The sequence below is a fragment of the Odontesthes bonariensis genome, chromosome 18 (assembly GCF_027942865.1).
Source record: "Odontesthes bonariensis isolate fOdoBon6 chromosome 18, fOdoBon6.hap1, whole genome shotgun sequence".
NCBI lineage: Eukaryota > Metazoa > Chordata > Actinopteri > Atheriniformes > Atherinopsidae > Odontesthes > Odontesthes bonariensis.
The window spans coordinates 11609480-11636061 of record NC_134523.1 but is presented as its reverse complement, the minus strand read 5'-3'; the positions used below and the strand labels follow the sequence as shown (position 1 = coordinate 11636061).

Genomic DNA, 26582 nt, shown 5'->3' with positions numbered 1-26582 from the left:
GTGTTTTGCAAATCACTACGTGAGGCTAAAAATGAGCTTACAATTAAAAAAAAAAAAAAAAAAACGTGGACTGATGTTTCACTCTGAATGTTAGGCCTAAGTTTCACCAACCGTGTAAAACCTTTGATTTGATTAGTTAAACAGCTGTTAAATGGTTCTTAAATAAAACTTAATTGTATCTAAAATAACTCCACTTGAGTTTAATTTGATTGATCTAAACTCACCCGTCAGTGGGCTGTGACAGCCAGCCGAACTGCGCAGTTGCTAGGCGACACAAACATTCTGAGGACAGGCTCTGATGTTCCGTTTTGTTCCACAGAGTCCAGGTGTGGGGACTCAGGAGGCCGCACCTGGCCGTTAAAGGTGTGCAACCTGTCAGCAGTATGAAAACTCAGTGTCCTGCGTGTGTGTTGCGTGTGTGCGTGTGTTTCCCGAACCAGCTGTAGGGGGCATCGTCGTCCTTGCCCACGGAGATTCCCTAATCTTTCTCCTGAGCACACACATGCTCAGGCGCATATACACGGGCTGCCCCCCCCTCCTCCTGCCAAACTCCCAGGCCAGGCAGCGTCGCCATACGGAACATCCTGCCCTCAACGGAGAGGGGGAGGAGAGAGGGTGCATGAGTGTGTACTGAGAGAGAGGAAGAGCGAGACGGGGTCTGGCTTTTCCTGGTGATAAATTACCAGGCTTCGTGCTCCAAAACTCGGAGAAACAGACACAGGAGAAGAGGGAAAGGAGGCCTCGTGGAAACCTCGTTGCTTTACTGGTGACTGGGACCAACAGCGCGTGAAGCCCGGGATTAAAGAGCCCGACTGAGGACGGATGGTCGCGCAGACGGGCGGCGCGCTCTGAAGTTGGACAGACTACCGAGACACCCAGAGCAGGCAGCAGCGGCAGCAGCAGCAGGAGCAGCAACCTCCGCTCCCCCCTCCACCTCCCCGAACCCCCCGAAGGCAGCGGCGGCTCCGTGAGGCTGTGCCCGCACACCCCCACCATGAAGCTGCCCTGGCTGTTGGCGGTCACGGTGCTTCTTGTTCACACCACCACGGTAAGCCTGACCATCGGATCCTTTGTTAACGGGGGAGCTCATGTGCACTCCTAAATCACTGCGTGTGTGTGCGTGTGCGTGGCGCGTTATCATTAATGAGACAGCGGTGATCGGTAGGAAATCCTGCACTCGACCTACATATCAGCGCTTATTGGCAGTCCGCGACTCCCGTCAGGGTCGGCTGGCGGCTCTACCGCACCCCACCCCCCGCTTTTACGTCCTCACACACACTCGTACACACACTAGCCTTTGTGTCTCAGCGTGTCGGGTTTATTGTGGCCTGTGTTCCCTCGCTCAGTGTGTGTCCGTACACGTGTGTGTGTGTGTGTGTGTGTGTGTGTTGGAGGGGTAATTAGCGGGTTATCTCTAATTGGGCCTGATTACTGGTCTTGGTGCGGTGCCTCGTTGTGTGGTGTCTGTGTCACCAGCTCACATCCTGTAGTTAATTTGGGGGGCTCCAGTCATACTGCGGCTCTAACGACTTTATTACCGGGTAGTCGCGCTGTAGGACGCTGTGCGTGAGCTTGCGCGCGTGCACGTGAGAGGGGGATTGGATGTCCGATCTTCAATCTGTGGGCAACACACAAATAACCTCATTGTCGGGATGCCAGAACGCAACACGGGGGGGTGGGTGGGGGGGGTGCGGGGGGGGTGTAATTTGATGTTGTGTGTGTGTGTGCGCGCGCGCGCGCGCGTGCGGTAGAACGTACTTATGGCAAAACGTGGGTGGGGTAACGGGGTAAGTTAACTGCGATGCGGTGTGCGAACGAAAGCTTGGGTGGAATGATGTCATCGGGAGCCGCGAGGAAGGGAGCTGATTAGGAATGCGCGAGCCCCTCCACCACCTCTCTCTGCACACACCTCCTCACCGGAGCCATCTACGCCGAGCTTCACGCGCTCCCCCATAGCATGCCCACTCCTTCCGTCACCGATTAGACCAGATTTATCCTATAAGCAGCAGGAGGAAGAGGAGGGAGCTCGCGCATTGAATCATTGAGAGAAAAGCAAACTGGGAACTAAAAAAAAAAATCAAAATGCTGATCTAATTTTGAACGTGAGAAGCCCACGAATAGTCTCAAACCTAACAGGTGAATGCGTTTCCGTGACACTGCACACTGTTGTGTCTTTTTGTATTCTCAACTTCATTCATGGCTGCATCAACTGTTAGGCGGCCCCCCGGGGCCCACACTGTCCCCACGTGCACTCACACTTACAGTGTGTTAGAAAGGAAAGCTCTGTAGAGTAAAAACAGAACTGCTGAAACCTGCCTTGCTTGTTATTGAATTTCCGTGGTACAAATTCTAAAACAAGATTGCAAATGATTAAATCACCAACAACTAGTCAGCATGCGGTGAACCTGGAGGGGTTTTTTTGGAGGGGGGGGGGGGGGGGGGGCTTGAGGCTTAGGGCCCGTGGGCAGTTTGAACGTGTTTACTTTTCTATTTTCTTCACACTTTAATTTCTTCACTTAAACAGAATATTTGTAACATCTTAATAGTGGTGTTCCTCTCAGTCCTTCCTCCTGTGAATCTGCAGTGGTTTTGGCACAGATTTTAATTACGACACACACGTGCAGACACACAAACACATCGATTGCTTCTAGGTCAGTCGGCTGTAATCTTTGCCAAAGATCCTTGGCCCCCAGCTGACCTAATCTGTCTTTAAGTGTACAGATGGAGAGAGGTGTGACACACATACACACACTGAAATATACACTTTGTTTGGCGTGCACAGATAGATGCTGGTGACACACACACACACACACACACACACACACACACACACACACACACACACACACACACATGTCAACGGTCTAATAATTAAAGGACTCAAAGACTTACCTCGGGCAATTCAGGCCTTGAACGCAGAGACACACACACACACACACACACACACACACACACACACACACACACACAAACTATTGTCACATGCATTTGCTGACAAGATCTTTCTTTAAATGCCTCTTGGCCTTAAACCAGCCGACTTTGTGTGCGTCTGTGTGACTTCCGAGTGATCCCCAGTGTCATGTCCCTGTGGGTATTTCCTGTTATCCAAGTACTGACATCATATCCGGGGGACTATATTTTACATGAGAGACTGATTTTCCCACAGACATCTGTGTCCCATGGACAGCCGGTGTATTTTTGTGACAATGTGCGTGCATCCGCTCGCCTTCAGAAGAGCCATGACTGTCCATCTGTCTGTGTGTGTGTGGGCTCAAAAATAGTGAGTATCCACTGCCAAAAAGTTGTTCGCGCCAGCCCTCTCCCTTCTTGAAAAGTGTCTGTGTGTGTGTGGCAGAAAAGCGTTGTGTTCCTGAGGATCATGTTTAACTCGTGGGATGAATCAGTGTTTTGTGCCTCCGATAGCAGACAAAGCCCCCCATAGAGACATGAAGAAAGAGAGCAGGATCAAGAAGGAGGAAAAATAGCCAGAGAGGATTGAGGGATGGTGTGGAATGTGAGAGGCATCTTGACACAGGAAGTGGGTCCTTCTCACTCTCCTGGAGGACAAAGTCCCCTCACACACACACACACATATATGCTGGCAGGTAGCAACGCTGCTTGGGTGGAGGAGGTATTTCAGGTAAATGCGAGTGATGGCATGGGGGTCACTTTCCAGTAGTTTGAGGAAATTAAAAGGATCACAGCTCATATCCGGAGCTTGATTCAGTGGGCCGACGTCTGGATGCGAGCCACAGTGGGGAAAAATATCCGCCTTGCCTCCACCCCGATTCCTCCCTTTGGCTGTTTGTGTTTGGTATACGATGTGCACCCACGCTGCACACTCATAGCTGAAAGCTATTTCTTATCACATGGGATAGACTAATACGTGACTGAAATGGGTTTTTCTGTCTCATGGAGGGAGTTTTGCTGTTGGATTAAACTCTAAAGGAAGAGGAATTCAACGTTTACTCTTAAAGATACTTGAAGATTAAACGACTACCTGTTATTTCGACAGACTCCCCTCTGAGCTCAGAGAGCAATATACCTTTTTACGCAGCAGATGTTTTTACATGTCCCAGCAGGAACTGCACAGGTCTGGTAGCGGGGGCTGCATCCCTCCACGGGGAAAGGTCCTGTTGCACGTGACTGTTTACTAGGACGCTAAAGTGAACTGAGTCATCATTAATTTTTATTAAATCCACCTGTGCTTTCTGCTGCTGTGGCAAGTCAAAATGTCTGCCGTGGAAAAATTGGAGCTGCGAGTCTGCAGCCAAGTCTGGAGTTTAACTTTGCTAATTAAAAGTTCTGTGCACAAAAACTTTGAGTTTGAATAAAGGCTTAAACGGAGGCCATCATAATTGGCCCCAAGAGGGCTCAAAAGACCCTGCGGCAAACTTTGGGACCTTTTCTGACCTTCTACGCCAAACAGCATACTAATAATTTTGTCACATCTGACTCTTGTCTGTATTCATTTTAAGAAATTTGTGCACTCGTGCTTTCTTCCCAGTCAACAGCACATGACTTTTATTCTCGACATGAGAGGACACAGAGGTTCAGTGTGTCTAAAACGGGGAGGAAAATATTTTCTTTCTTTCATCAAATGCTAAAGTGTTTTTTTTTTTTATCACACCACATTTAAACACCACATTACTGAGAAGTAGTTACTTTAATGGTAGCATAGGTATAGGTAGCCATATCCATCTCCATCAGGCTGTTGTTGAGCCTAAACAATCTCCACCATCTGCCCCATAGTGCTTGAGCAGCACAATTTTATCTTTTTAAAAGATTTTTTGGGGCACCAGTGTTCTTTATTCAATAGCAGATTGACTGGAAGTTGGAACGAGAGGGGAAGGACGTGCCGAGACTCAAATCTTGGCCAGCTGTAAGTGATGTTTTTTTTGTTTGCTTTAGCATCTGTCGAGATACAAATGTGACGGAAATGGCTTCAGCTAACAGAGCATTAAAAACTCTCATCCTATGTCTGTTTGCCTTGATATTTCCCTTCTAGGCTCTGCAGTGTCATTCTAACTTGATAAATGTCCAGGTAATCAAAAGCATCACTCCACAGTAGTCCATCTGACAGGGCTGCCTGCAATGCGGATGCGTCTGCATTCGTTCTTTTTTCGTTCATCGGCCGTCTGAAATGAGCGGCCAGCGCTGATTATCCCGAAATGGCGACTAATTCTATATCTCTGCAGACAAATATGCTCACACCGTGATTATTTGGGATAAAAGTGCTGAGAAGTAAATCCAGGCTTCACAATAGGATTACTGTAATTTACTGTAATCCTCGTCCAATTGTATAGCAGCTATTCTACAGCTGGTTTGCTGAAGGTTAAAAAATGCTGCAGCTCTTCTTCGAACAAAAGTCTAAATGAAGCCCTGGAAAATACTGTATGGCTGAATCTTTACAGCCTGGCAAGTGTTGCTCTCAGAGCTCAACTCCACACGAGGAGGGACGGAGCATTGGCTGCTTGCTGTTAAACCTAGAAATAGTTACTATTAACGGTGTGCGCTTGGTTTTTACATTCATAAACATTTAGGTTCATGAAATATAAAGCATCATAACAAGAAAGAGGTGAGGACACATGAGATGATCTCACAGACAGATCCATCTCTGCGGTGCTGTGTCAGTGCTGGAGTTTTAGAATTCCTTTAAACCAGTTACAGTCGTCTCATTTGATGTAGTAACGGCGCAAATCAAGTGTTGAAGGGGAATACGTTCTGGTTGAACCTCTAGGGAAGCATGCAGAAATGTTCCTAGAAAGAAAATGGGGTGAGATTTGCAGCTCCAATCATTCACACTGATCAATTCACCATTCAGAATTAAGCAGGTCTTCCCTTTTTTGCATGTTTTAAGTTCTCCAAAAAAAGCTCGTTGTCTTCAGCGTGCAGGTTGAAAAAGCTACGTGGTTGTTGTTTCCTGTAACAAAGTACGAGGAGGGGATCTCAGACAAGGGTGGTCCCAGAGTGTCCTGCCAGGTTTGAAGACAATTATTAACGACTGTGCAGGTATATTGCACAGCTAGCATCCTGCCAATTCAAATCAATAACAATTTGAGCCAAGTAAGGCTTTCAACTTTTTCCTTAAAAAATGTGTCCACAAGGTTAATAGTTTGAAAAGTTTCAGAAACAATCAAACAGTTGAATAACTTGTTAGCTACATTTTTTGCTTTTTGGTGCACAGTGTAGTCCTTATAATTTACCAAAGTAGTTAAAATTTGTAGATGTACATGAGGGAAATTGTCCATCCATCCATTTTCTATACCTGCTTAATCCAATTCAGGGTCAAGGGGATGACTGGAGCCTGTCCCAGCTGCCAGGGCGAGAGGCGTGGTGCGTCCTTGACAGGTCGCCAGTAATTTCCAGGGCCAGAGGAAAATTTATAGCTGCAAAAAAAATGGGAGGAGTTTCCCAAACACTGAATACCCCCAAAATTCCAACTGGTCTGAATGGATGACTGGCCCACATCAACATGTGGAGTGATGTAGCAATGAGACATCATCATATCCCTTCTCCTATCTTACCGTTTTTTGTTGGTTGTTTGTGTTTTGTTGCATGTTTTTGTTTCAGTAAGATTAACACGTCAGTTAGAAAAAGGGCTGCGTGTGATGTGATGTGATTTTCCTTTCCTTCCCAGTGTTGCAGTACAGTGTCGTTACCCCCAGTAGAACGAGTTCAGGTCATCCCACGCATCAAAACGCAGCTGCAGCCTGTATTTATCATGACTACAAATACATGCAAGCATAGACACAGTTAACACTGACGCTCTGATCATCTCTCACACACTCGGCGTTCACACACACACTTCACAGTGGTTGTGAACACTCACGGTAGCGTGCAGTAGTTTTGTCGATTCAGGGAGTCCGAGGGAGACGAAGAATGCTCGGAGGGGTTTTAGGTAGGTCAAAATAGACTATAAAACACAGTCGGTGTAGATACTAAACCCACACACACACATTGTGTCCAATTGTTGCAGTAATTGGGCAGCACTGCATAGACATGCTCACACTCATATTCTCTAGAGTGGGGGGTAGAATAATATAGAGACAGGAGGAGGGATGGAGGGAGAAGAATGGAAAAATGGGAGACACGCTGACCACGAGATAATGAATAATAGCGAAGTAGCGGAGGGTTTGAAATGGATGGAATCAAGGACGGAAAAAGACTTAGGGTGAAGGCAAGACGGGAAGGGGAAGAAGCTAAAAGGAGGAACAAAATTAAACCCGGAATGATCTGAAGAGTAGGGAAAAAGAAGGAAATTGGGAAATTGAGGGAAGCAAGGGGAGCAGGAGTAGGAAGAAAGAGTGGGAGGCAGACGAGCGAGCGAATGAGTTATGGAGAAAGAAAGAAGATGGGCGATGTTGGGACGTGGGGAGAGATGGAGAGGGAAAATGAGGGCTGGATGATGGGGATGACAGTGAAGGGATGGAGATTGAGGGATGAAGAAAGAGCCAGGATGGAGGGATGTGGAGAGCGTGAGGGTGGGGGAGGGAGGCATGTACTGCACATTCCCAGGGGGCCGTGCTCTACCTGCTCTCCGCGGCCGTCGCCATGGCAACCACCATGGCAGCCGCTGTCACAGCTTTATTGCCCTTTTCTCCATCCCCACCCTTCCCTCTTTTTCTTCTTTCATTCTGTCTTGTTTTTCTCTTTGTTGCCTCTCATTCACAGCTCCTTGTGCCTCTTCTCTGTGTCCCCCTCTTTGTCTATTCATTCCACTCCCTTCCTTCTACTCCTCCTTCTCTACCATCTGTTCCTCTACCATGTGTTAAAAAAAGTTGAGATGCAGAGATGTCCGCTTCACCTTTTACGGTAATATGTGTGCGTTTGAATGTGTGTTATTGCAGGACTCTAAATTAGAGAGCATAAACGCAGGGCCGTCTCCCCAAACCACAAAGCATTCTGGGATCTTTCTGTGTTAGTGCTCTCGCTATAAATAAAACCCCTCAAAACAGGGCGCCTCCTTCCCACTAACAAACCTTTGTGAGTGTGTGAGTGAGAATCATATCTTCCAGCAGCATATTAACTATATGATGAGATTATCATTTTTCTGCTTATTCATAAAAGTATTTGCATCTGCTTAGTGCCACTCTGTCTCCATGCTTTTCCATAACGACGCGGCAGTTGTATTAACCGAGGGCCGGATGGGTGGGGTTATGCAGGGCTGTCCATCGGAGCTGCTGGAATGTGTATTTCCTGGCAGTCGGCTGATAAGAGCAGTCTGGAGCAGCGATAAGGTCGGCCTTCACACTCCAGACGAGGCTCTCAGTGATGTCCCTGTGAGGTTGGCCTCGCTCTGACCTCCCACAAAACACACGACTCCCTTCATCTCTCTCCCTCTCTCTCTCCATCCGACAGTCATTCTTTGATGGAGATTTTACGTTGAAAGAAAAAGAAATTAAAAACTGTATTTTACTCGACATAAATCTCAAGAAGGTTGTCTTTAACTCATTGCTTATCTGGAAAACCAACTTTAAATCTTCCTTTTCTATCTTGAAATAGGAAGTTTGACAAAGCTCCACTCATGTACTCACAGACGTGGAGGTACAACCGGGAACTTCCACATCCTCCCAGGGAACAAGCCTGTAAGCCACGTCAGCATGAAGGGAAGTCATTACACTGGAATCCTGTAGGCTGCGGCAGGCCACAGTTTGTGTTAATCACGACTTTCTGAGATCAGTCAGTTTATTAGCAGTTTATTATTATCTTTTTAATTGTAGTAAGAAAAGACTGCCCCGTACAGCGAGATTGAGAGTGAGCTGCAAGCTGTTGTGCAGACAGGAAAAAAAATCAATCGGGCTTGTCTCATTTTGTTTCTTACTTCTTGCTGTCAGTGCCTGAGACAACACGTGAGACGTTACAGTCGGTAAATGGGTTTGTAAGAAGAAAAGGTTTGCTGTTCCCACTCTTGCGGCCCCGTGTGTGGCACCGACCATGAAAGTTAGAAAGTTAGCAAGCGCACCCAGGTGTTGTTATCCCATCAATGCTAATTTAGGCCGATAAATACCGGAAATAATGAAATAGAAAAGACCGATTAAAAGACCTTCTCGTAGCACTCAAAGACCAGTTGTTAAAGGATAACTGCAGTATTTTCAACATTAAGCCTCTTTTCTGAGTTGTCTGCAATGTTTTAGAACCCCCCTCACCGCTTTTTTGATTTTTACTGCTGTCTCTGCTGCTGACCTTTTTGGACATGCGCATGACTTGCCATTCTGAAGCAGGTTGAGATGAATCAAAATTAGGCAAATACCGGAGACAGCAGTAAACATCAAAAAAGCGGTGAGGGGGGTTCTAAAACATTGCAGACGACTCAGAAAAGAGGCTTAATGTTGAAAATACCGCAGTTATCCTTTAATGGTTAGTCTTCGTCAGCTCGTCGCTCACTTGTACCTTTTTTTTTTAACTTTCTTTCAGTGAAAATATACTCTCAAAATCTGATGTAAAGGCTTCTGTTTTCACAAACACAAACCTCTCACATCTAAAACCTGCCATTGAAGGACAGAAGCTGATCAAAATAGCGCCGTCTCTGCCTCGTGAGAGTTGGCTCAGAGCCTGACCAGACGTATTCTCTTTTGATTGGGATCCATTTAGAACCCAGCTGCTTTGCATTTTTAAATGGCAAAAAGTATTAGTTTTCTTTTTTTCTCTTTTGCCAGTGGATATTCACTGTTTTTGGGGGTTATCTTTTGCCCGCTTCGCCTCTTATGTCTTCAGCATAAGGACAGAATTCGCCATTTCTCACAGGCAAAGTTATGCATGTCTATTTTCAAGTAAGATATTATATTTTCCTTATCCTAACCAATTCATTTTCAATTCCTAAACGTAATCAAGTTGTGTTTGAAAGTGATCAGGTGGTTTAGGTGCTTAAATCCAGCCAAACGCCGATTGAAAGCAAAACTGAAGCTTTTAAAATTGTAAAAAGTATTAAGTCGGACAGGAAACTTTCTTTTTTTTTTGCTTATAACTGATGAATACTTCTGCTAATTCAACAGAATGCTGAAAGAGTGTACACCTATAAGTGAAAACAAAGGAGAAAGTTATGCCCTAGAACACAAATCAGTGTTTAAAATTCTTGACAAACAACTATGAGCTCATGGTGTGACAACAGATGTCTTCTGCTGTACTTTCTCTGTTGGGAAGCTTCCGCTTCCTTGGCTTAAACTTACTTTTTGACATTCTCTCCACGGGAAGGCTCCTCTGGGAGCCCATCTCTTAAAATGGCCACTCAGAGCCTTGTTAGAGTGTTTGCACTGTACGATTGTAAAGAGTGCACGAAATGATGACGCACTGGAAAATGCAGAGCGAGTCCTCCCAGGATAATTACTTTGAGACCTTAAAGGAGAGACAGAGATCCAGTTAAATGGAAGAGGCGCCAGGTCAAATCTAAATGAGAGATTTTGTGTATATAAAGAATTAGATTAAGACATATATGGAACTTGTTCACCTCTGCAAACAGCATGAACTGTTGAACAGGGACTGGTAAAGGAACAGAAGCAGGTCAGTCTTCCTAAGCATTTCCTCATAACCGAAGAAGACTCAATTGTTGAAAACAAGAAACCTTTTTTAAAAACCACTTAAAAGTAAAGCAGATTTGTTGAAACTGAAGATGTTTGAGAACAATTACTGTACTTCCTATATGACTATACCTGTTGCTAATCCTGCTGCGTAGCGGTGTAATTCTTTTCAAGAGTGACATCTGGTGTTCTCCTACAGTTTCATTCAAATACTCACTTTCACAAGGATCTACCTGTTGGATGCGTACAACCTGTTAGTGCGTTGTCAACTGGAGTTGCCCTGTAGCATGGCGGCAGGAAGTGAGTATTTATAGCATTCAAGCTTTACATCAAGAGGAAGCTGCACAAAGGGGGTACTACAGGTGTGTGCTTACATGTGAAACAGTAGCAGAGGAGTCACTGAAGGAGCACATGGAGGCCGCTTGTGCGAGAAATGCTGTGTGCGAAAGGCACGTGACAGTGCGTTTAAATAATTTAGCCTCCCGTCCCGACAGAGGAGTGAATGAGGTCAGGAGCTCATTGCTGCAACGTTTTTTTTCCTCTCTCCAACCATCCATCTCTACACCCACCATCGCTCTTAGTCCTCCATCACTGCGGAGCGCCGTGTTTATTTCCCCCCTCTTAATAAACAGGAACTTGGTAACAAAAGACTTCCCTCATGTTACTCACGTCCCTTCAATTATCAACAAATCATGTGGGAAGAACATCGATCCAATTAAATGCAGACACTGAAGCCCGCTTTGTGTAATGTAATGCGTTCTTGTGTGTATGGCCCCTCTGAATTAAACCTTTGAACCCATTCTTTTTCAGAGCTCTTTCAAATGTGTTTGCAGTTTGAACGAGCTGCTGAAGCTAATGAGCTCTGTGTGTGTGTGTGTGTGTGTGTGTGTGTGTGTGTGTATGATGGAGCTCAGTGGCGATGCAGGTTTCTTTCCCATAGGGCTTCTCTGGAAAAGCTTTCATACATGCGCACACGCACGCACGCACACACACGCACGCACACACACACACACACATGCAGGCATTTGTGGCAGCAGGTGATTCATTCTTAATCTTTCATTCCAACAGTTGTGGATTAGCCGTAATCTTACCCACAGAGACTGAGGCCTGAAAGGCTGAGTGACACTGAGAGTGTGCGTGCACGCGTGTGAGTCTATTGTTTGTTTAGCTGTGTAGGACGTGATAATAGTTTCCCATGTTGGGCTCAGTTCACCGTCTGTATGACAGGACATGATATGACTGAGGCAGGTACACAACAAAGACTGGCGGGCCACTCGTCATCAAAGCATAATACACTCCAGGAGGAAGGATTCACAAAGGCAGGCCCCACCTCTTTTTAACATTCTTTCTCATGACATTTTAGTGTTCATGTAAGTTGCAGTTTTATTTAGTTGCTTAAGCAGTTCATTTGTCATTTAAGCTCTTGATTAAATAACCAAGACACAGGAAATAGGCTCATTTGAAAGAAATGGAGGCTTACGATGCAGGGCAGTTTCAAGATGATCAACAAGGTAGACAAGAAAAAATTGAATGTGCTCTCCAATCTGTCTTTACCATGGAGTTTTATGAGTCATTGTAGCTTTTCCATCTGCTTATGTCCTGTCACCTGCTGTCCATGTGGCAAAACGCAGCAACCAAAGCAAAAACTTACAGCAGTGAAGACAGAAGATCGATTTGTACAAAGCACGATATTTGAGGATGCACTGCAACAAAACAGAAAAGAAATCTACATTTGATAAATACGAAAACTAAACTGCGAATCAGGAAGCACAACTTTTGGAAAGACACGTTTTAAAAGACATGACATGAGAATGCAACAGTTTACAGATCAAAACGGAAAACACGTTTCCCTTCAGAGGAAACACAAAAATAGACAATTAAATACATTTGACAAAACACCCACAAAGGGTCAGACATGTGTTCTGAAATGCTGGGAAATGTAACGATTTTCTTCTTTGTTGATGCATTTCAGCAAACGTTAAGACCACGGTAAGACCACTTTGAAAGATGGAATGACACGCCGTATGCCCAACACTTAATACAAGACAGGACATGTGGATCCGTTATGGCTGAACAGAAATTGTGTCTTAACACCGGCTTACACACAAAACTGACGCCAGCTGGACAATCACCTCCAAAGAAAAAAAAAAACTTGAACAAAGCAGCAAGGTGCAGCGACAGAAATGATGAGATATTGTTGGGAGGTGGGAGGAGAGGAGATGCGGAGAAAATGAAAGGAGAACGAGGGCAGAAGCAATCACAGGCAACAGCGATATGAAAGGACGGGCGGTGGCTAAAGTGCATCTGGAGCAGAGAGAAGCGGGTTGGTTAAAAAAAAGAGGGGGGGGGGGGGCAGAAGGAGCTCACCAGGAAATAGAGGAGAGAATAGAGAGGGACTTGCTTGAGGTAGAGTGAAATGATAAAAAAAAAAAAAGGCAGAGGAACTGATGAGGGAGGAAAACGAGATAATGAAAGAGAGCTGGACGGGGGCTGATGGGTGTCCTGGTGGCAGGAGAGAGACAGAAAGACTGGTGGTTAACGCAGGCCTGTAAAGAGCTTAAAGCAGCTGAGGCGGATTGAATGGAAGGAACAACCTGGACAGGATTACACCGAGGCCGAAGAGAGACGAGGGCCATAAGAGCAAGATGGTATCATAACCCACATATTTCCCTGTCCTCAAGTTACCGCTCATATACGCACATGCTGACCACTTCAGCACTCGCAAGCCACACAGTCCCCTTTTTGTTTCGAGTGAGCAGCCCGTAATATACCGAAGTGTTTCACCAAACACTCTGGAGCTAATCTATGTGTTCAACAATCCATTACTTGCTCCAGTATACTCCTTAATTAATGAGTCAGTGAGTGATGTTGCCTGCTGAGAGATTAAGCTATCTTTAGGTGTAAAGAACGACTGAATGTGATCTCACCTGGAACTTGAGATATTTCATGCTGAATTCAACAGAGACTGAAGGGAATTTACACTGTGTGGGAACAAGAAACTCCTGTTGGAACATACTGAATACAACACTGCGCATTTTATCCAATAAACCTAATTATCTACCTGTTTACCTGTTGCTGATTACGCCACGTAGGGTTCCCCTTGGATTTGGCCTTTTAGTAATGGACTAATGGACCTATAGTAATGGACTCAAAGAAAGAGACTCGCTGCTCTTTCCACTAGTGAGAAGATAAATTCTTGTTTAATGTCGGGCCAGAAACCATCAGTATTTTTTAAAGGGGCCCATCTTTTAGCATTTAAATGAAAAATATGAGCATAAATGTTTGAAACTGGCCCAAGATTCAGTGAGAAGCCCAGTTCCGACCTTCAGCTGAACTCATTTCATTTTGTGGAAACAGTGAGCACCAAACTACAGTATACTGTAATTCCCTCAGACTTAGCGACGTTATAAACAGACTGTGGTGACTCAGTCCCTCTGAAATGTGATTCATATATTTGAATTATGTGGCCAATTTGTTAATAATTTACTGACTGAAGTTGAATTGTTGTAGCTCACGTTGGCCACATGCACATTTTGAGACGGTGTCACCTTTTTTAACTAAGTCTCACACATGATTTTTAGCTTCAAAGCTGTTTTCTCTTGCAGTTGTTGTGTTCCAGTTGGCTTTTTTTCCAGTTGTTTGTGCCAGAAATGTGGCAATTCCATAAAGAAGAATAAATAAAAATAGTGAACATCGATAAGTAAGCTTTATGGTCGGTGCTGTCATTTTTGCTGTAATGATATTTCTTGGATGGCATGTTAAAGAAAATAATAGAAACCTTGAAAATGAGACGTCTTCGGTTGACTGAGATTTAAAAGCTTGAACATTTTTTTGGCTCGTTCCGTGTGTCCTGACAGCATGGGAGCCACTGCCAGATAGGATCTGTTTATTTCAATCATATCACATGATGCAAATATTACGCAACATCGAAGGCAACACAAAAATCATTCATTGAAAAAATCCGCAAAAGGCAAATGTCCAATTTGCTTGTGCTAGCCTCCCATGTTGCCTCACGAACTCGAAGTCTTCTGACATCGGTTCATTAGAGTCGATCAGTATCTCATGATCAATGTCTGATTAGATCACAAACATACAGTGTTCAGTCTGTGCAGCGCATTGAAGCAGAGGCCATATGCTGCTGGTGCCTTATCAGAAGCTCATTCTGCCACCAGATATTACAAACTGTGTGATTAGCATTCGATACCAAGGGCTGTTATGATACATATAGAATCAATCAGGTAGTGGCAGTCTCTTAACCTGCAGTCATTTCTTGGACATCAATCCAAGGCTCGGGAATGGCTTTCAATTCGCCAAAGTCACTCAGCAAATGGGAAGAAGCCAAAAGAGCGCATCAAGGTCAGCTGCTTGGGATGCCTGCGGAGCACCAGCGATTTGTTTACCTCCTCTGCGTTTGTGTGTGTTTGAGAGGAAGCGATGGCCTTCTGCCCACACCCCCGCGAAGGTGCACCTCTCCGTTTCAGATTGAATTTCACTGGGGCTGATTGGATTTTTCCTCTCCTGCATTAAATACAACAAAACACTTCTCTGTTTGTTCTCCACCCTCCCGCCGTGGGTCTGTTCATCCCACCATTCCTCACTGCTGCCCTTTTCGTCAAATATTCCCCAGTTTTACCTTTCTTTTCCAATCCTCTGCCTCTCATGCATTGATTTTTTTTCCCATCTCATTCCTTCCTTGGGGTTTGTGCTGTTGCGTGACAGTCATTAGCCTGATTACACAAGCTGTAATTACATGAACACACACAGATGTTGCCTTGTGATCCTCATCACTGTATATTGGCAGAAATGTGATTCTCATCATCCTTCGTGCATATATGTGTGTGTGTGCGCGTGTTTTTTGATTTGGGCTAAGAAGAGACCATTGATTACTATTTGTGTGTGCACCCTAAGTGCCCCTTTATACACACTCTGTTACACAAAGGCATCATGGTCCGTGAGGCGCTCTCTCTCACACAAACAGCCACATTTCTGAGCCCTTTTGAAAAGTTCCTTAGAAACACGAGAAAAGTTCCAACCACAGGCGCCACGCCCTCCCACTGGCCCTGCAGAAATAGGCCCATTGAGTGGGCTATAATCACACTCATGCACACACAGACACGCACACACACTCACATGCACATAAATCCGCATTCATCCTCGCTCCTTCTCCTCTGCCTCTCCAGCACTTCATAGAGGCAGCCACAAAAACGCAGCCATTGACCCACCAGTTAACCAGCCGCATTCACTGCAACGCTTCTCCAACCAAACATCAATACACACACACACACACACACACACAGTGGCACTCCCTTAACAACAAAACTCCTCACGCTTACACACACGTGCACCGTCGTAATCTCAGTAAATATGCTGCGGTGTATTGTTGAGTGTGTGAGAGACATCCGAATCTCATTTTTGGCAACAGGACAGTGACACACACTCGCACTCTAACATAGAGATGCATGTTTCATAAGGTCATTTATAATGGAGGAGGATTCCATGCAGAGAGGCCTTGTGTCTGTTCGTGTAAGTGTGTGTGTGTGTGTGTGTGTGTGTGTGTCGGGCCCGAGATGTGGTCTTTAATCCCACTGGATTGTCAGATTAGTGTAACAGCTGGGTCCTACATATATCTATATATGTACATCTCGCTGCCTCTCTGTCTCAAAGTGTATCACCGCTCTTCCTGCCACACTGCTTCCCGAGTGGAGCTGTGCATTAGTGTGTGTGACAGTCTCACAGCTCCAGTGCCATTACACGGCTTCAGGCCGGCTGATGTGTCACTACGCAGTCATGTGACCTCTGCTGAGTGTGTCAGCTGCTCGCTTTGTCTCAGACATTGCAGGTCAAACACACTTGGTCTCAGAGGGCAGTGGCTGCTCTTTTCAGTTTGGATCAGCGGACTGTGTTCAGAGACCACACAAACGCAATTTTTCTTTTACAAATCAAGAGTTTTTTTTTGGGGGGGGGGTTCTCTTATGATTTCCATCTTGGCAGGTATGTGTGGGTTCTTTAAAACTACACTTGTTCAAGCGTTGCCTCATCAAAAATACAACAGCAGAGCAACTGGTGTATCTGTTTACAGAGCAGCCAAGCTAACACAAGCTGTTATGATAAAGAATTGAATGGGGTCGCTTTTTCCACACAGCAGCTGCACACAGAGGAATGACTTGATTATCCTGCAGCTTTTCATCCTACATCTTGCCGTGGTTGCTCCTTCTTCTACCTTTAGACTGTCACCACGCCTGAGGCAACGCGGATGTGCCTCATCACTCAGTATTAATCTCTATCAGAGGCTACGCTAAATTAATATTGTTACAGCCTGTTATTTTGATTTAGATATTCCTTGGTGCTGCTCTCGAGCTGACAAAGCTTTGTGAGGCTTTGGTTATTTTCCTGATCATTCAGTGCTGGGTTCACGCTCGTTGTCCTCTAACCTCAGACAAATTGCATTTCTCTTGCAGCTTTTTCACAGACATTGCAGAACGTTTTGGCATTTCCTCTCCTCAGTCCAAAACGTCTCCCACTAAACACTTTAATCCCTCTTGACCTCCTTGCTGACACTCACCTTTAATATGAGCCTTTAAACTTGTTCTTGTTCTTCATCCTCCATCAAGTCAGTCTTTTTCTTTTCTTTAACCACCGCCAGTTTCCCATTGAAACTGCAGACATTCAATTACGACTGAGCTATTGTCTGAGGCTTTTCTCCTATTTCGTGGTGATTGCTACAAGCTAAAGCCTAACAATGTGGTGGGAAAAACTTGCTAGATAATGAGGCAATGAATAACCGATCGAAGACGAGCCTAAACTATACCAAAAATATACTCAATCCCAACTGGATGGGGGCGCCCCCTATCGGTCTACGTGTGACTGTTGACATCCTTATTGTGCTTTATCTACAGTTATGGATCACACCTTTCTTTTAATCTGTCAAAAAAAAAACTAAATCTGTCAGTTGCAGAGTAAATTAATTTTAGGCCTGAGACATGTACTTTTTGCCCATTTTGGTTTCAATCACCACTTTCCTGCTCCACGCTGTAAAAAGCCAAGATGGCGGGCTAAAGCTAACATCTTTTTAGAGTTCAAATGCAGAAATGAGTGTCTACTTTTGGGGCTCGCCTCTTTTTTAAACAAACAAACAAAAAACATCTTTCTCTTCATGGTGCAGTGTATGGCTCGGTCAAAGAGTTGCAGGGATGGAACAGGTGCACGCTGAAGGCACAATTTATCTTTATCTCCCTCCTGTGACTGTTTTATAAGAGGGTGGTCCTTCGCCAAGGCCAGCCTGGCACTTTTAAAGAGAGTGATCAAGATCTTCACATGCAGTTGAATATTTCTTCCACCCTCTACCAATCCACAAAAGTTTCGTGAAATTCGGCTTTCGTGTAGTCCTGCTGACAGACAGATAAACAATTGGAAACGTTTGCTGAAATAATAGCCAGCCAGTGTTCTGCAAGATTTTTTTCTTTATGTTGGATTTGCTCCGGCAGTCACATAATTGAGTTCTGATTCTGCTGTGGGAGAGTGAACAGCAAATGGCGAAGCTGATATCAATGAGATAAAGTTATGCAACCCTGGATTACTTGCCTGCTTCATTTCCTGTGAATCATTCGTGCTCAGACAGAAAATCTGAACCCTGTGTCGGAATGACAAAGCCTGCCATTAACAATGAAAACTGCCACATCGAGATGTAATTACTGGAGCAACTCTGCACAAAAATATGCAAGAGGTCAACATATTTGCTTATGATTCACATCAGGAGTAAGGCTGTGGGAAATGACTGATGCGGGTGCATTTCTTTGACGATTAATATGCATTTATAACTATATTTTTCCACTTTGAAGACCACAATCAATTCTATAAAAGATCCACCTAATGAAGATGAATGGTGAAGCCAGCAATGAAGGTATTTTGCTGAACACTAAGGTACGCTTTGTACTGCAATGAGTTGATTTGGAACGATTGTTTTGTGGAAGAAATGGGGAATAAATACTGAAAGTCTGTGCATGGAAGTGGATTGAGTTGCAGTTAATATTTCCAGATTTATTCTGTTCCTCCGTTGTGCACCTGTTCCGTCCCTGCAGCTCGTCGACCAAGCCATACACTGTGCCATATACCATATTATATATAGCAAATGCATGCCTTTCCGCGAGGGCATTCATCATTTAGATCATCTTTGTCCTCACAACTCTATGGAGAGAGATAATATTAGAAAGATAATATTAGTCCTAGATGCTTTCCACCCATGGTTTGCTGCTTTTCCTGAGACAGCTTTAGGGCCCTCAGCAGACTGAAATAACAAGCCAGAGCCAGTGTAATGCCATCCTCCCACAGGTTTTCTACAGAGAATGAATACAGCCAATGTGTTCACGACTTGGATCAGCCGCCGCAGTGCTATCAGGAATCCGATCACCAGAAAGGACTAAAAATAGTGGGGGGAGAAAGTGTCTCACTCAGTTCCTGGCTGCTGTGCTTGAACGTGTTTATGGTCCTTGCTCGGTAGTTCACATTCACTGGTCGCAGCGAGCAGCCATGTGTGAAAAAGTTAGACAAACACGTAGGAAAAGATCAGAAATGTGCTTGGCAAACGTTTCTTCTCTCCCACTCAGCGCTGCTTCAAGCCTCTCATCTACAAGTGTCCTTTTAGAGTCAGTCGAGTAGCAGCGTTGGATTATTAAAAAAAGGTTAATAGCTATACATTTTGTAAACCTTATTTTATCAAATATTCATGTAGTTATCCTCATGCAGGCTGATTGAACAGCATCCAGAGTCACTCCACGTCTTTTAAACCCCTAATTAGTGTTAAATAGCTCAGTGGGAACAAAGAGAAATGCCTACACAGGACCCCTGCTGCTACTATTACTGTAAGGCATCAAATGATATTTAAACTTTTTCATTTGTAGCTGTGGAAGCCTAAAGACAAGTGTGATTATTACTCGAGTGACTATTTTGCAGGAGATTAACTGTAGATGTGCATATTTACGGCAGTGTTTGACTGCTCTTGTGGAAGAATAACCTTGGATCCTTGTTGTATAAACATACAATACCTCATTTTAAATGACTCGGCTCCGAGCACCTCATAGGAAATGTTTCAATCCAGTTGAGATCCTTAGTAAGCTCAGACAAGAGTAGTGATGTCCAGATCACAGTTTGTAAATTGTACTTAGATACAAAGAGTCTGTTGATACCAAATCTGATGAGAATGATTCCAGACAGTTACACATTAGTAGTCTTTCAGAAAGTTATACTTAGATGTTTTGCACAGGATTTGCATTCAGTTTGTTTATGTGTGTTGATATCTGGGATTAATCAATGTTTTTATGTTTTTATCCTAGATAAGGGCAGGTTTTACACACACTGCTCATTGTTATTATAAACATCCTCAGATCACAATGTTTTCGTTCGGCAAAGAGCCTGATCTATAGAATACAGCCGGTAGTAAAAAAACGTTCTGCACATATCAACCTTCTCCAGCTGCTGACTGTAAATGCATCAAATCCTATTGGATCTCTGTCTCGTGCACCTGGAGGAGTATCGCAGTCAGGTGTCTTGTTGTGCAATCAATCAACATCAACCAATGAAATAGGAAGATTAAAAATTTAGCTGAAGTTGGACAGGAGAAGTCTGAATGCGCATGTTTGATGTGATCGATTCAAGGTCAGCATAAAGTTAATCTTTAGCTGACTTGTACTCACAACAGCCAGCCATGCTTCCTCTCTTTCACTCTCTTACACCGAGTCTGAAACGCATTTAGAAAAATTCCACGTTGTAATTCCGACTTTATGTTACAGGAGTGCAACTGTTAATAAAAATTTACTGCTGGTGGGTGAAAATGTGAGTCTGTGCTCATTGTCACAGAATGAGCCTTTGAATAACGGTGCACTATTTTCAGACATAAATCAGACAGACTGGGACAGGATTTCTTTGATCCCTTTGGCTGCAGTGTGCAGGTGTTAGGTGTTTTAAGGTTCGCAGACGTCGCTGACGTCATTGCTACAAGATAGCGCCTGAACATCCGACCCCTTTGTGCATGTGTGTAAGAAGGTGTCGCAGAATGTGTGAGCAGCCACTGTGCAGAGGCTTCTCGTGCTAATCTCTGCTCAAGGTGGCAGGTGTCTTAACCAGGCCATCACCTGGTAACCTACACACACTCACACGCGCGCACACACACACACACACACACACACACACACACTGCCTGTCCTTTATCGCTCTCACATCTTGTCTAAGTCTAATTGTGCCGGCGTCCAGCTCGGCTGTCTGCCCAGCTGGTTGACGAGAGAGAGCAGGGTGGAGAGTGAGATGAGGCAGAAAAGCAAGAGATGGAGGGAGATTAGAGGTCACTGCTGACGGGGTCGGAGATCCACTCAGGAAAGCAAAAAGATGGGCGTGGAACAACATAAACAGCTAGTAGGCGGTAGATTTCCTGTAAGTGTTCAAGGAGTTGGAGGCCTCGTGCCAAGCATCTCGACCCTTGCCAGGTAGAGAAGATGGACTTCTGTCAGAAAGCAGCGTGGCTCAAACTCTTTGCCTCTTGTCAGTGTGGGTCAGACTGTTCTGGAGAGGAGCAGCCCACAAAGACAGCTGTGATTCAGCAGCTACATTACAGAAGCACTATAAGCTCTCCACCTAACATCGAATTAAACTGCTGTGGAGTTTGAACTGTGGCCCATCGCCATTATTTTAACACATTTTGTAGTTCACCTGGGCCATAACTTTCTGCCAAATTATCTTTTTTATTTTTTAACTTCTTATTCTTTTTATTAAGTTATACCAGTCAGGCTGTGTGAAAGTACCTGGTTAGAAAATTTGACATCCAGCATTGACGTTTAGCTAGGACACCCACATAGGGGTTTAAAACATTCATGCAGCAATAATAGAGATGGGCTCTCCTCAGCTCATGTGTTGCTCTGGAACTGTTATGGGCAAGCTTGACAAAGACTTTCAGTAAGTGGAGGCTGAGTTATTTACACACGCACACATGCACTGAGAGACTTTAGAAGTTAACATATATCTAAATGCTAATCTGCTGTAGGAGGATCATTGAGTAAAATTGGAACGTGGCGTGTTAGAGATGTCATCAACATTAATGACTGGATGGTGTACTGCGTATTGTATGTTATTATCTGTAGAGCCACAAGGCATCATGATTCCAAACACGGTAAATCTGAGATGTAGCAACATACATTCATGAGAAAAAAAGAACTCTCTCTATCTATTAATCTACATCTTAACAGCACTTAAAATTAGGTGAATACAACATCAGATAAACAACAGCACATGACATACACAGTGTTTATATGTATTTAACAGAAACTAAACCCAAATTAAGAGGAAGTGTGAAAAAATAAGTACACCCTTCCCTGCTTCAGCAATTAAAAGGCTCAGTAACAGCCAGGTGCTGCTAACTATAAGACTTATGGAACAATGTCCTTTGGACAGATGAGACCAAAGTGGAGATGTTTGGTGCACAGCAGCATGTTTGGAGAAAACCGAACACAGCATATCAGCAAAACTTCTACCAGCTGGTTAAGAGGTAATGAATTGGGCTTGTTTTGCAGCCACAGGACCTTGACACCTTACAGTTATTAAGTCCACCATGAACTCTATACACCAAAGTATTCTAGAGTTAAATGTGCAGCCATCTGTCTGACAGCTAAAGCTTGGCTGAAACAGGACAGCGATCCCAAGTACGGCAGGAAATCTACAGCAGAAGGCCTGAAAACGGAAATAACCAAGGTGTTGCAATGGTCGAATCAAAGTCCAAACTTAGACTTTAAGAGAGCTGATCTCTGAAAGATAGCTGGTATTTAAAACCATAGGACTGAAAAGGGTGTACTTTCTTTTACACGTGAATGCACCCAGTGGGTTTCAAAGCTGACACAGCAGGGAGAGAAGTAATCATACAAAACGGTATATTCTGCCAGAGCCAGGATTTATTTCTGAAGTTTTAGATGAGAAGGATAAGGGAGTTGGAGGGGCAATGATTGGAATGAGTCATGAGAAATCATAAAGTGAGATTGGCGTTTTTTTTCAGTTTTGCATTTTAGTTCCGTTTAAGCACCGAATACACTTGGTCGGAGTAGAAAAAGTTCATGGTTCAGCCTCAAACAGGCGGTCGGGAGTAAAGCTGCTCTTTTTTTTAATTTTTAAAGTATTTTTTTGGGCTTTTTATGCCTTTGATGAGAGGACAGTTGGAGAGAGACAGGAAGCAGGGGGCAGAGAGAGGGGAAAGACACGCAGCACAGGGCTGCTCGGTGTGGGAGTTGAACCGGGGCCAGCTGCAGCGAGGGCTGTAGCCTCTGTACATGGGGCGGCTGCTTAAGCCACTACGCCACCGACCGCCCCAAAGCAGCTCCTTTAGTTTGAAACTAAATGTAGCAGTTCACGTTGGGGACTCGGATCAAATGAACAGACTTGTCTGAAAAATAGACCTGACCTCAGTGTCTTCCAGTGCGTTCCTGTCCCCCTGCTTTCCGCCAGTGCTGTGGCTGCAGCAACTGAAGGGACAGAGAGAAGTGTGGGCTCTCGCAGATGGTGCTGGAAACAAGAGGGAGTATTCAAATTAATCTTCACAGTTTGAAAGCTCAGAGGTTCTGCAGCAGTCGAGAACACTCATTCTGATTAAATCTCATATTAAAGAGGACAATTAATGAATATTTCTCCAGAGCAGAGGAGAATTGCGCATGTTTGAAATGCTCATGTGTTTGGAGTATGCGTTTGTGTGTGCCAGGCCTTGTGCAGCAGCCGCCTTTTGAGTTACTGAGGAATGCATTTGAAGTCAATCACAAAAGCTCTCTATCTGCCTGCCTGGAGGGAATCTCTAAACTGAACTGAACAGAACCAGACCAGCCGGACAAACAACCAAAAGAATCATCTTTGGGACACACACATCTGCCACCTAATCTTCTTGATGTTTGTGTGTGCGTGTGTCAGCGTATCTATAAAACTGCCTCTGGGTCCTGTTGTTATCTCACTTCCACACCCAACGCTTCCTGACGAAAAACACACACACACACACACACACACACGCACACACACACATACACACACACACCTTGGTATTTCTTTAACTGGGCTGGTAATTCTGCAGCGGAGCTGCTTTCAAATCAGACAGCAACACATTTATATTCTTGCTTTTATCACTCTAAACTCAAATTAAAACATAGGAAATATTAGCTCCTTTGGAATAATAATGTCAGTGAAATTGCGGCATTGTAAACTCGGGTATAAATCCAGACTCTGCAGCTGTAAAACAAGCTGACACACACACAAAGAAGCTATAGGATCAAATTTATAGCACATAGTCTGATGTCAGCCTCAGATCAAGTTTCTACCTGAGTCACTGCAAATGTTGCAACATCCCTCAGAGGACATACCTGGGTTCACTTTGTGAAAACACAACATTACCCTCCCGCCCCCTCTCTCTCACTCACAAAAGAGCTGATTCTCTTTCTGCATTTCTATTCCCCTCAGTTTTATTTCTCGTGCTTCTCTTTTCACAGAAGTACTCATAATTATATATTCTGATGTTTTAAACTGACTCCAACTGGCTCCGCATGTCTTACAGTGGCACTGCTTCATTCGTTGCCAAAAACCAGGATTGCATTTACCCCGCAGATCCAGCTGAGTATGGTTGTCATCTTACAGTTTCCTTTTATAACAAACGGGGGGAGGAAATGCAGTGGTGGAGGGAAATTGAGGGCAACATAAGGTTGATTTTGGCCCTAGGTAATGTGCGCGGTGGCGCGGAGCTCGTCGAGTCTCGTTGAGGTTAGTTAGCAATGTGGCGCAGGCAGAAAGTAGAGACGTTTATAGCTCCAAAACCAGAAAAAAGTGCAGAGTTGGCTCCATTACACTCCCCCAAATTCACGTAAAACGCACCCACACAGATCCATCTGAGGGGCACTTTTGTCTGCATGTAAATACACCACAAACAAAACCTGTGATTACACCCATGCAGACACACACACACACACACACTGTAATTACATACAGTGACGCACTACTGCCCACCATACCGTGATTTCACACATATAATATTGACTCATAAATTAAACATGCTGAGGCACAGACTTGATTATATATTACTATTAAATGCCAGGATAAACATAGATGATGCACCACACAGACAGTAGCTTTGAAGCAACAGTGAGCCCTGGAGGTTTTGGAGTGTGTCGGGGACTCATAAATGGGGCCCCTGGGGTGATCTCAGGAGCAGACTTGGGGGTGGGGTGTATTTATTCAAGTATGTGTGTGTATTTTTTTTAAGTCATGCCGAATTCAGTGGGCTAGCCTCAAGATAAGAAATTGAGTTGGAGATGAAAGGAAAATGGGGCGAGGACAGGAATACACTGGCACAGACTGTGTGGATCCAGAGTGGAGGCGAAGGGAGGCCCGGGGGAGGAACAGTCAGGGGGGGGAGTCACAGGAGCAGCAGACTGTTATGATGTTGTTTTTTAGGTTATTTGACGTTGCATAACACCTGTGCTTGTGTACTTAATATTTTTCACATATGTGTGAGTCTGTGTGTGCTGATCTATTCCTGTGTCTGGTAGCTTCTCACGGGGAGATGGGAACTTTTGTGAAAGGCTAAGGTTGCCCATAGCAACGGCCCTCATTGTAAAACCTTGGAATACAGCACACACACAGACACTCACAGACACTTTCGCACCATGCTCACACTGAGACGTCTTTTCAGTATTTTTTCGGCACTTTCAGAGTTTGACATCACCAGGCCTTCATGCACACACACACACGCACGCACACACGCACGCTGTACTTGAAGCGTGAAGCACGCACACTCTCAGCCTTCCACTTTGTGAAGCCAGACCATATCTTTGGTTTGTCCGGGCTCCAAACGACTTCAAGTCAATTTCATTTTCAGGAGGTACATATAGCATTTCAGCTCTACCTCATGCAATGGTATGATGGACTGAGATGCTCGGGTTGCTAGATTCCATTATGCATTTATTGGCTTTTAAAGGCATCGGGTTTCCTGTGTCTGGAGCCGAGGAGGAGTGCGCGTGTGTTTGTGTGTGCATGTACAATTAGTATCGCATGGGCAAGAGAAAACAGCTCTGCAGGGCCTTAGGATGGGTTTAAGATTGCTGAGGAGATAAGTTTTTGCTTTGGTCAGATTTACAGCCTTGGGCCAACTCTTTTCCAATACCTGCAGCAAAACTGAGCCCTTTATTTTTCTTTCTTTTTTCCTTTTTTTCTTTTTGGCATTGAAACAGTGCTCTACTTACTCTGTACTGCGCTAGATTTAGGATCAGGACATACAGAATGCAGTAGGAAGCATTAAGCTCCTTTGCTCAAGTAAAAGTAGTTGTTCTATGCTGCCACTTCAAGAAAATATCCTCAAAAGTTTACTTAAAATTTGATGTCTTCATAAGGTACATGGCTGTACCTAAAGCTTTTTATGGAATGACAATGTGTGGAAGGAAAAGGCTGCATCTATAAACCACTTTGATTGCAATAGTCATACTTTGACTCCCACTGCTCTCATTAGCTTCATTCAGATGCACTTAATGTTTATGCCGAAAGGCTCCGACAGTTTTCGTTAAATACCATAAGCACAAAGTTAGTGGCTTTCTGGGGAACATAATAGGGCATGTAAAGGCCAACAATTCAACTTTGACCTAATACAGAACCAAGAACAAGTTGGAAGAAGTCTGTAGTAGACGTCATCATGCCCAAAGCACAGTTCATGGAGCTGATGTTGTTTCATGACTGTTGCTATCGCTTGTTCAGTTGCATTTATAGGAAAAAACTATCTTCCACAAACAATGGCTACTAGACCACCAGAAGCTGATCAGGAAGAGTTGGTTTAAGTAAAGACATCATTACATTACACTTAGCTGACGCTTTTTATCCAAAGCAACTTACAGCTATTTTAGATACAGGGTATTGGTTACAGCCCCTGGAGCAATGTGGGGTTAGGTGCCTTGCTCAAGGGCACTTCAGCCATGGATAGAGGTGTAGGGAGAGGTAATGGCGGGATTTGAACTTGCAACCCTCTGATCTTAAGTCCACCTCCCTAACCACTAGGCCACGGCTGCCCGTATC

The 26582-nt window shown here is 44.4% G+C and overlaps 1 protein-coding gene across 1 annotated transcript in view; it reads left to right on the top strand.

The window, feature by feature from the left end:
• Window positions 1-518: 518 nt before the first annotated feature.
• The window catches only part of sdc3 (syndecan 3), a 41014-nt gene continuing 14950 nt past the window's right edge, over window positions 519-26582 (top strand). Inside the window, exon 1 of the mRNA XM_075450423.1 lies at window positions 519-1048. Within this exon, the coding sequence (XP_075306538.1) occupies window positions 995-1048 (54 nt within the window). The 5' untranslated portion in view covers window positions 519-994. The remainder of the gene's footprint in view (window positions 1049-26582) is intronic.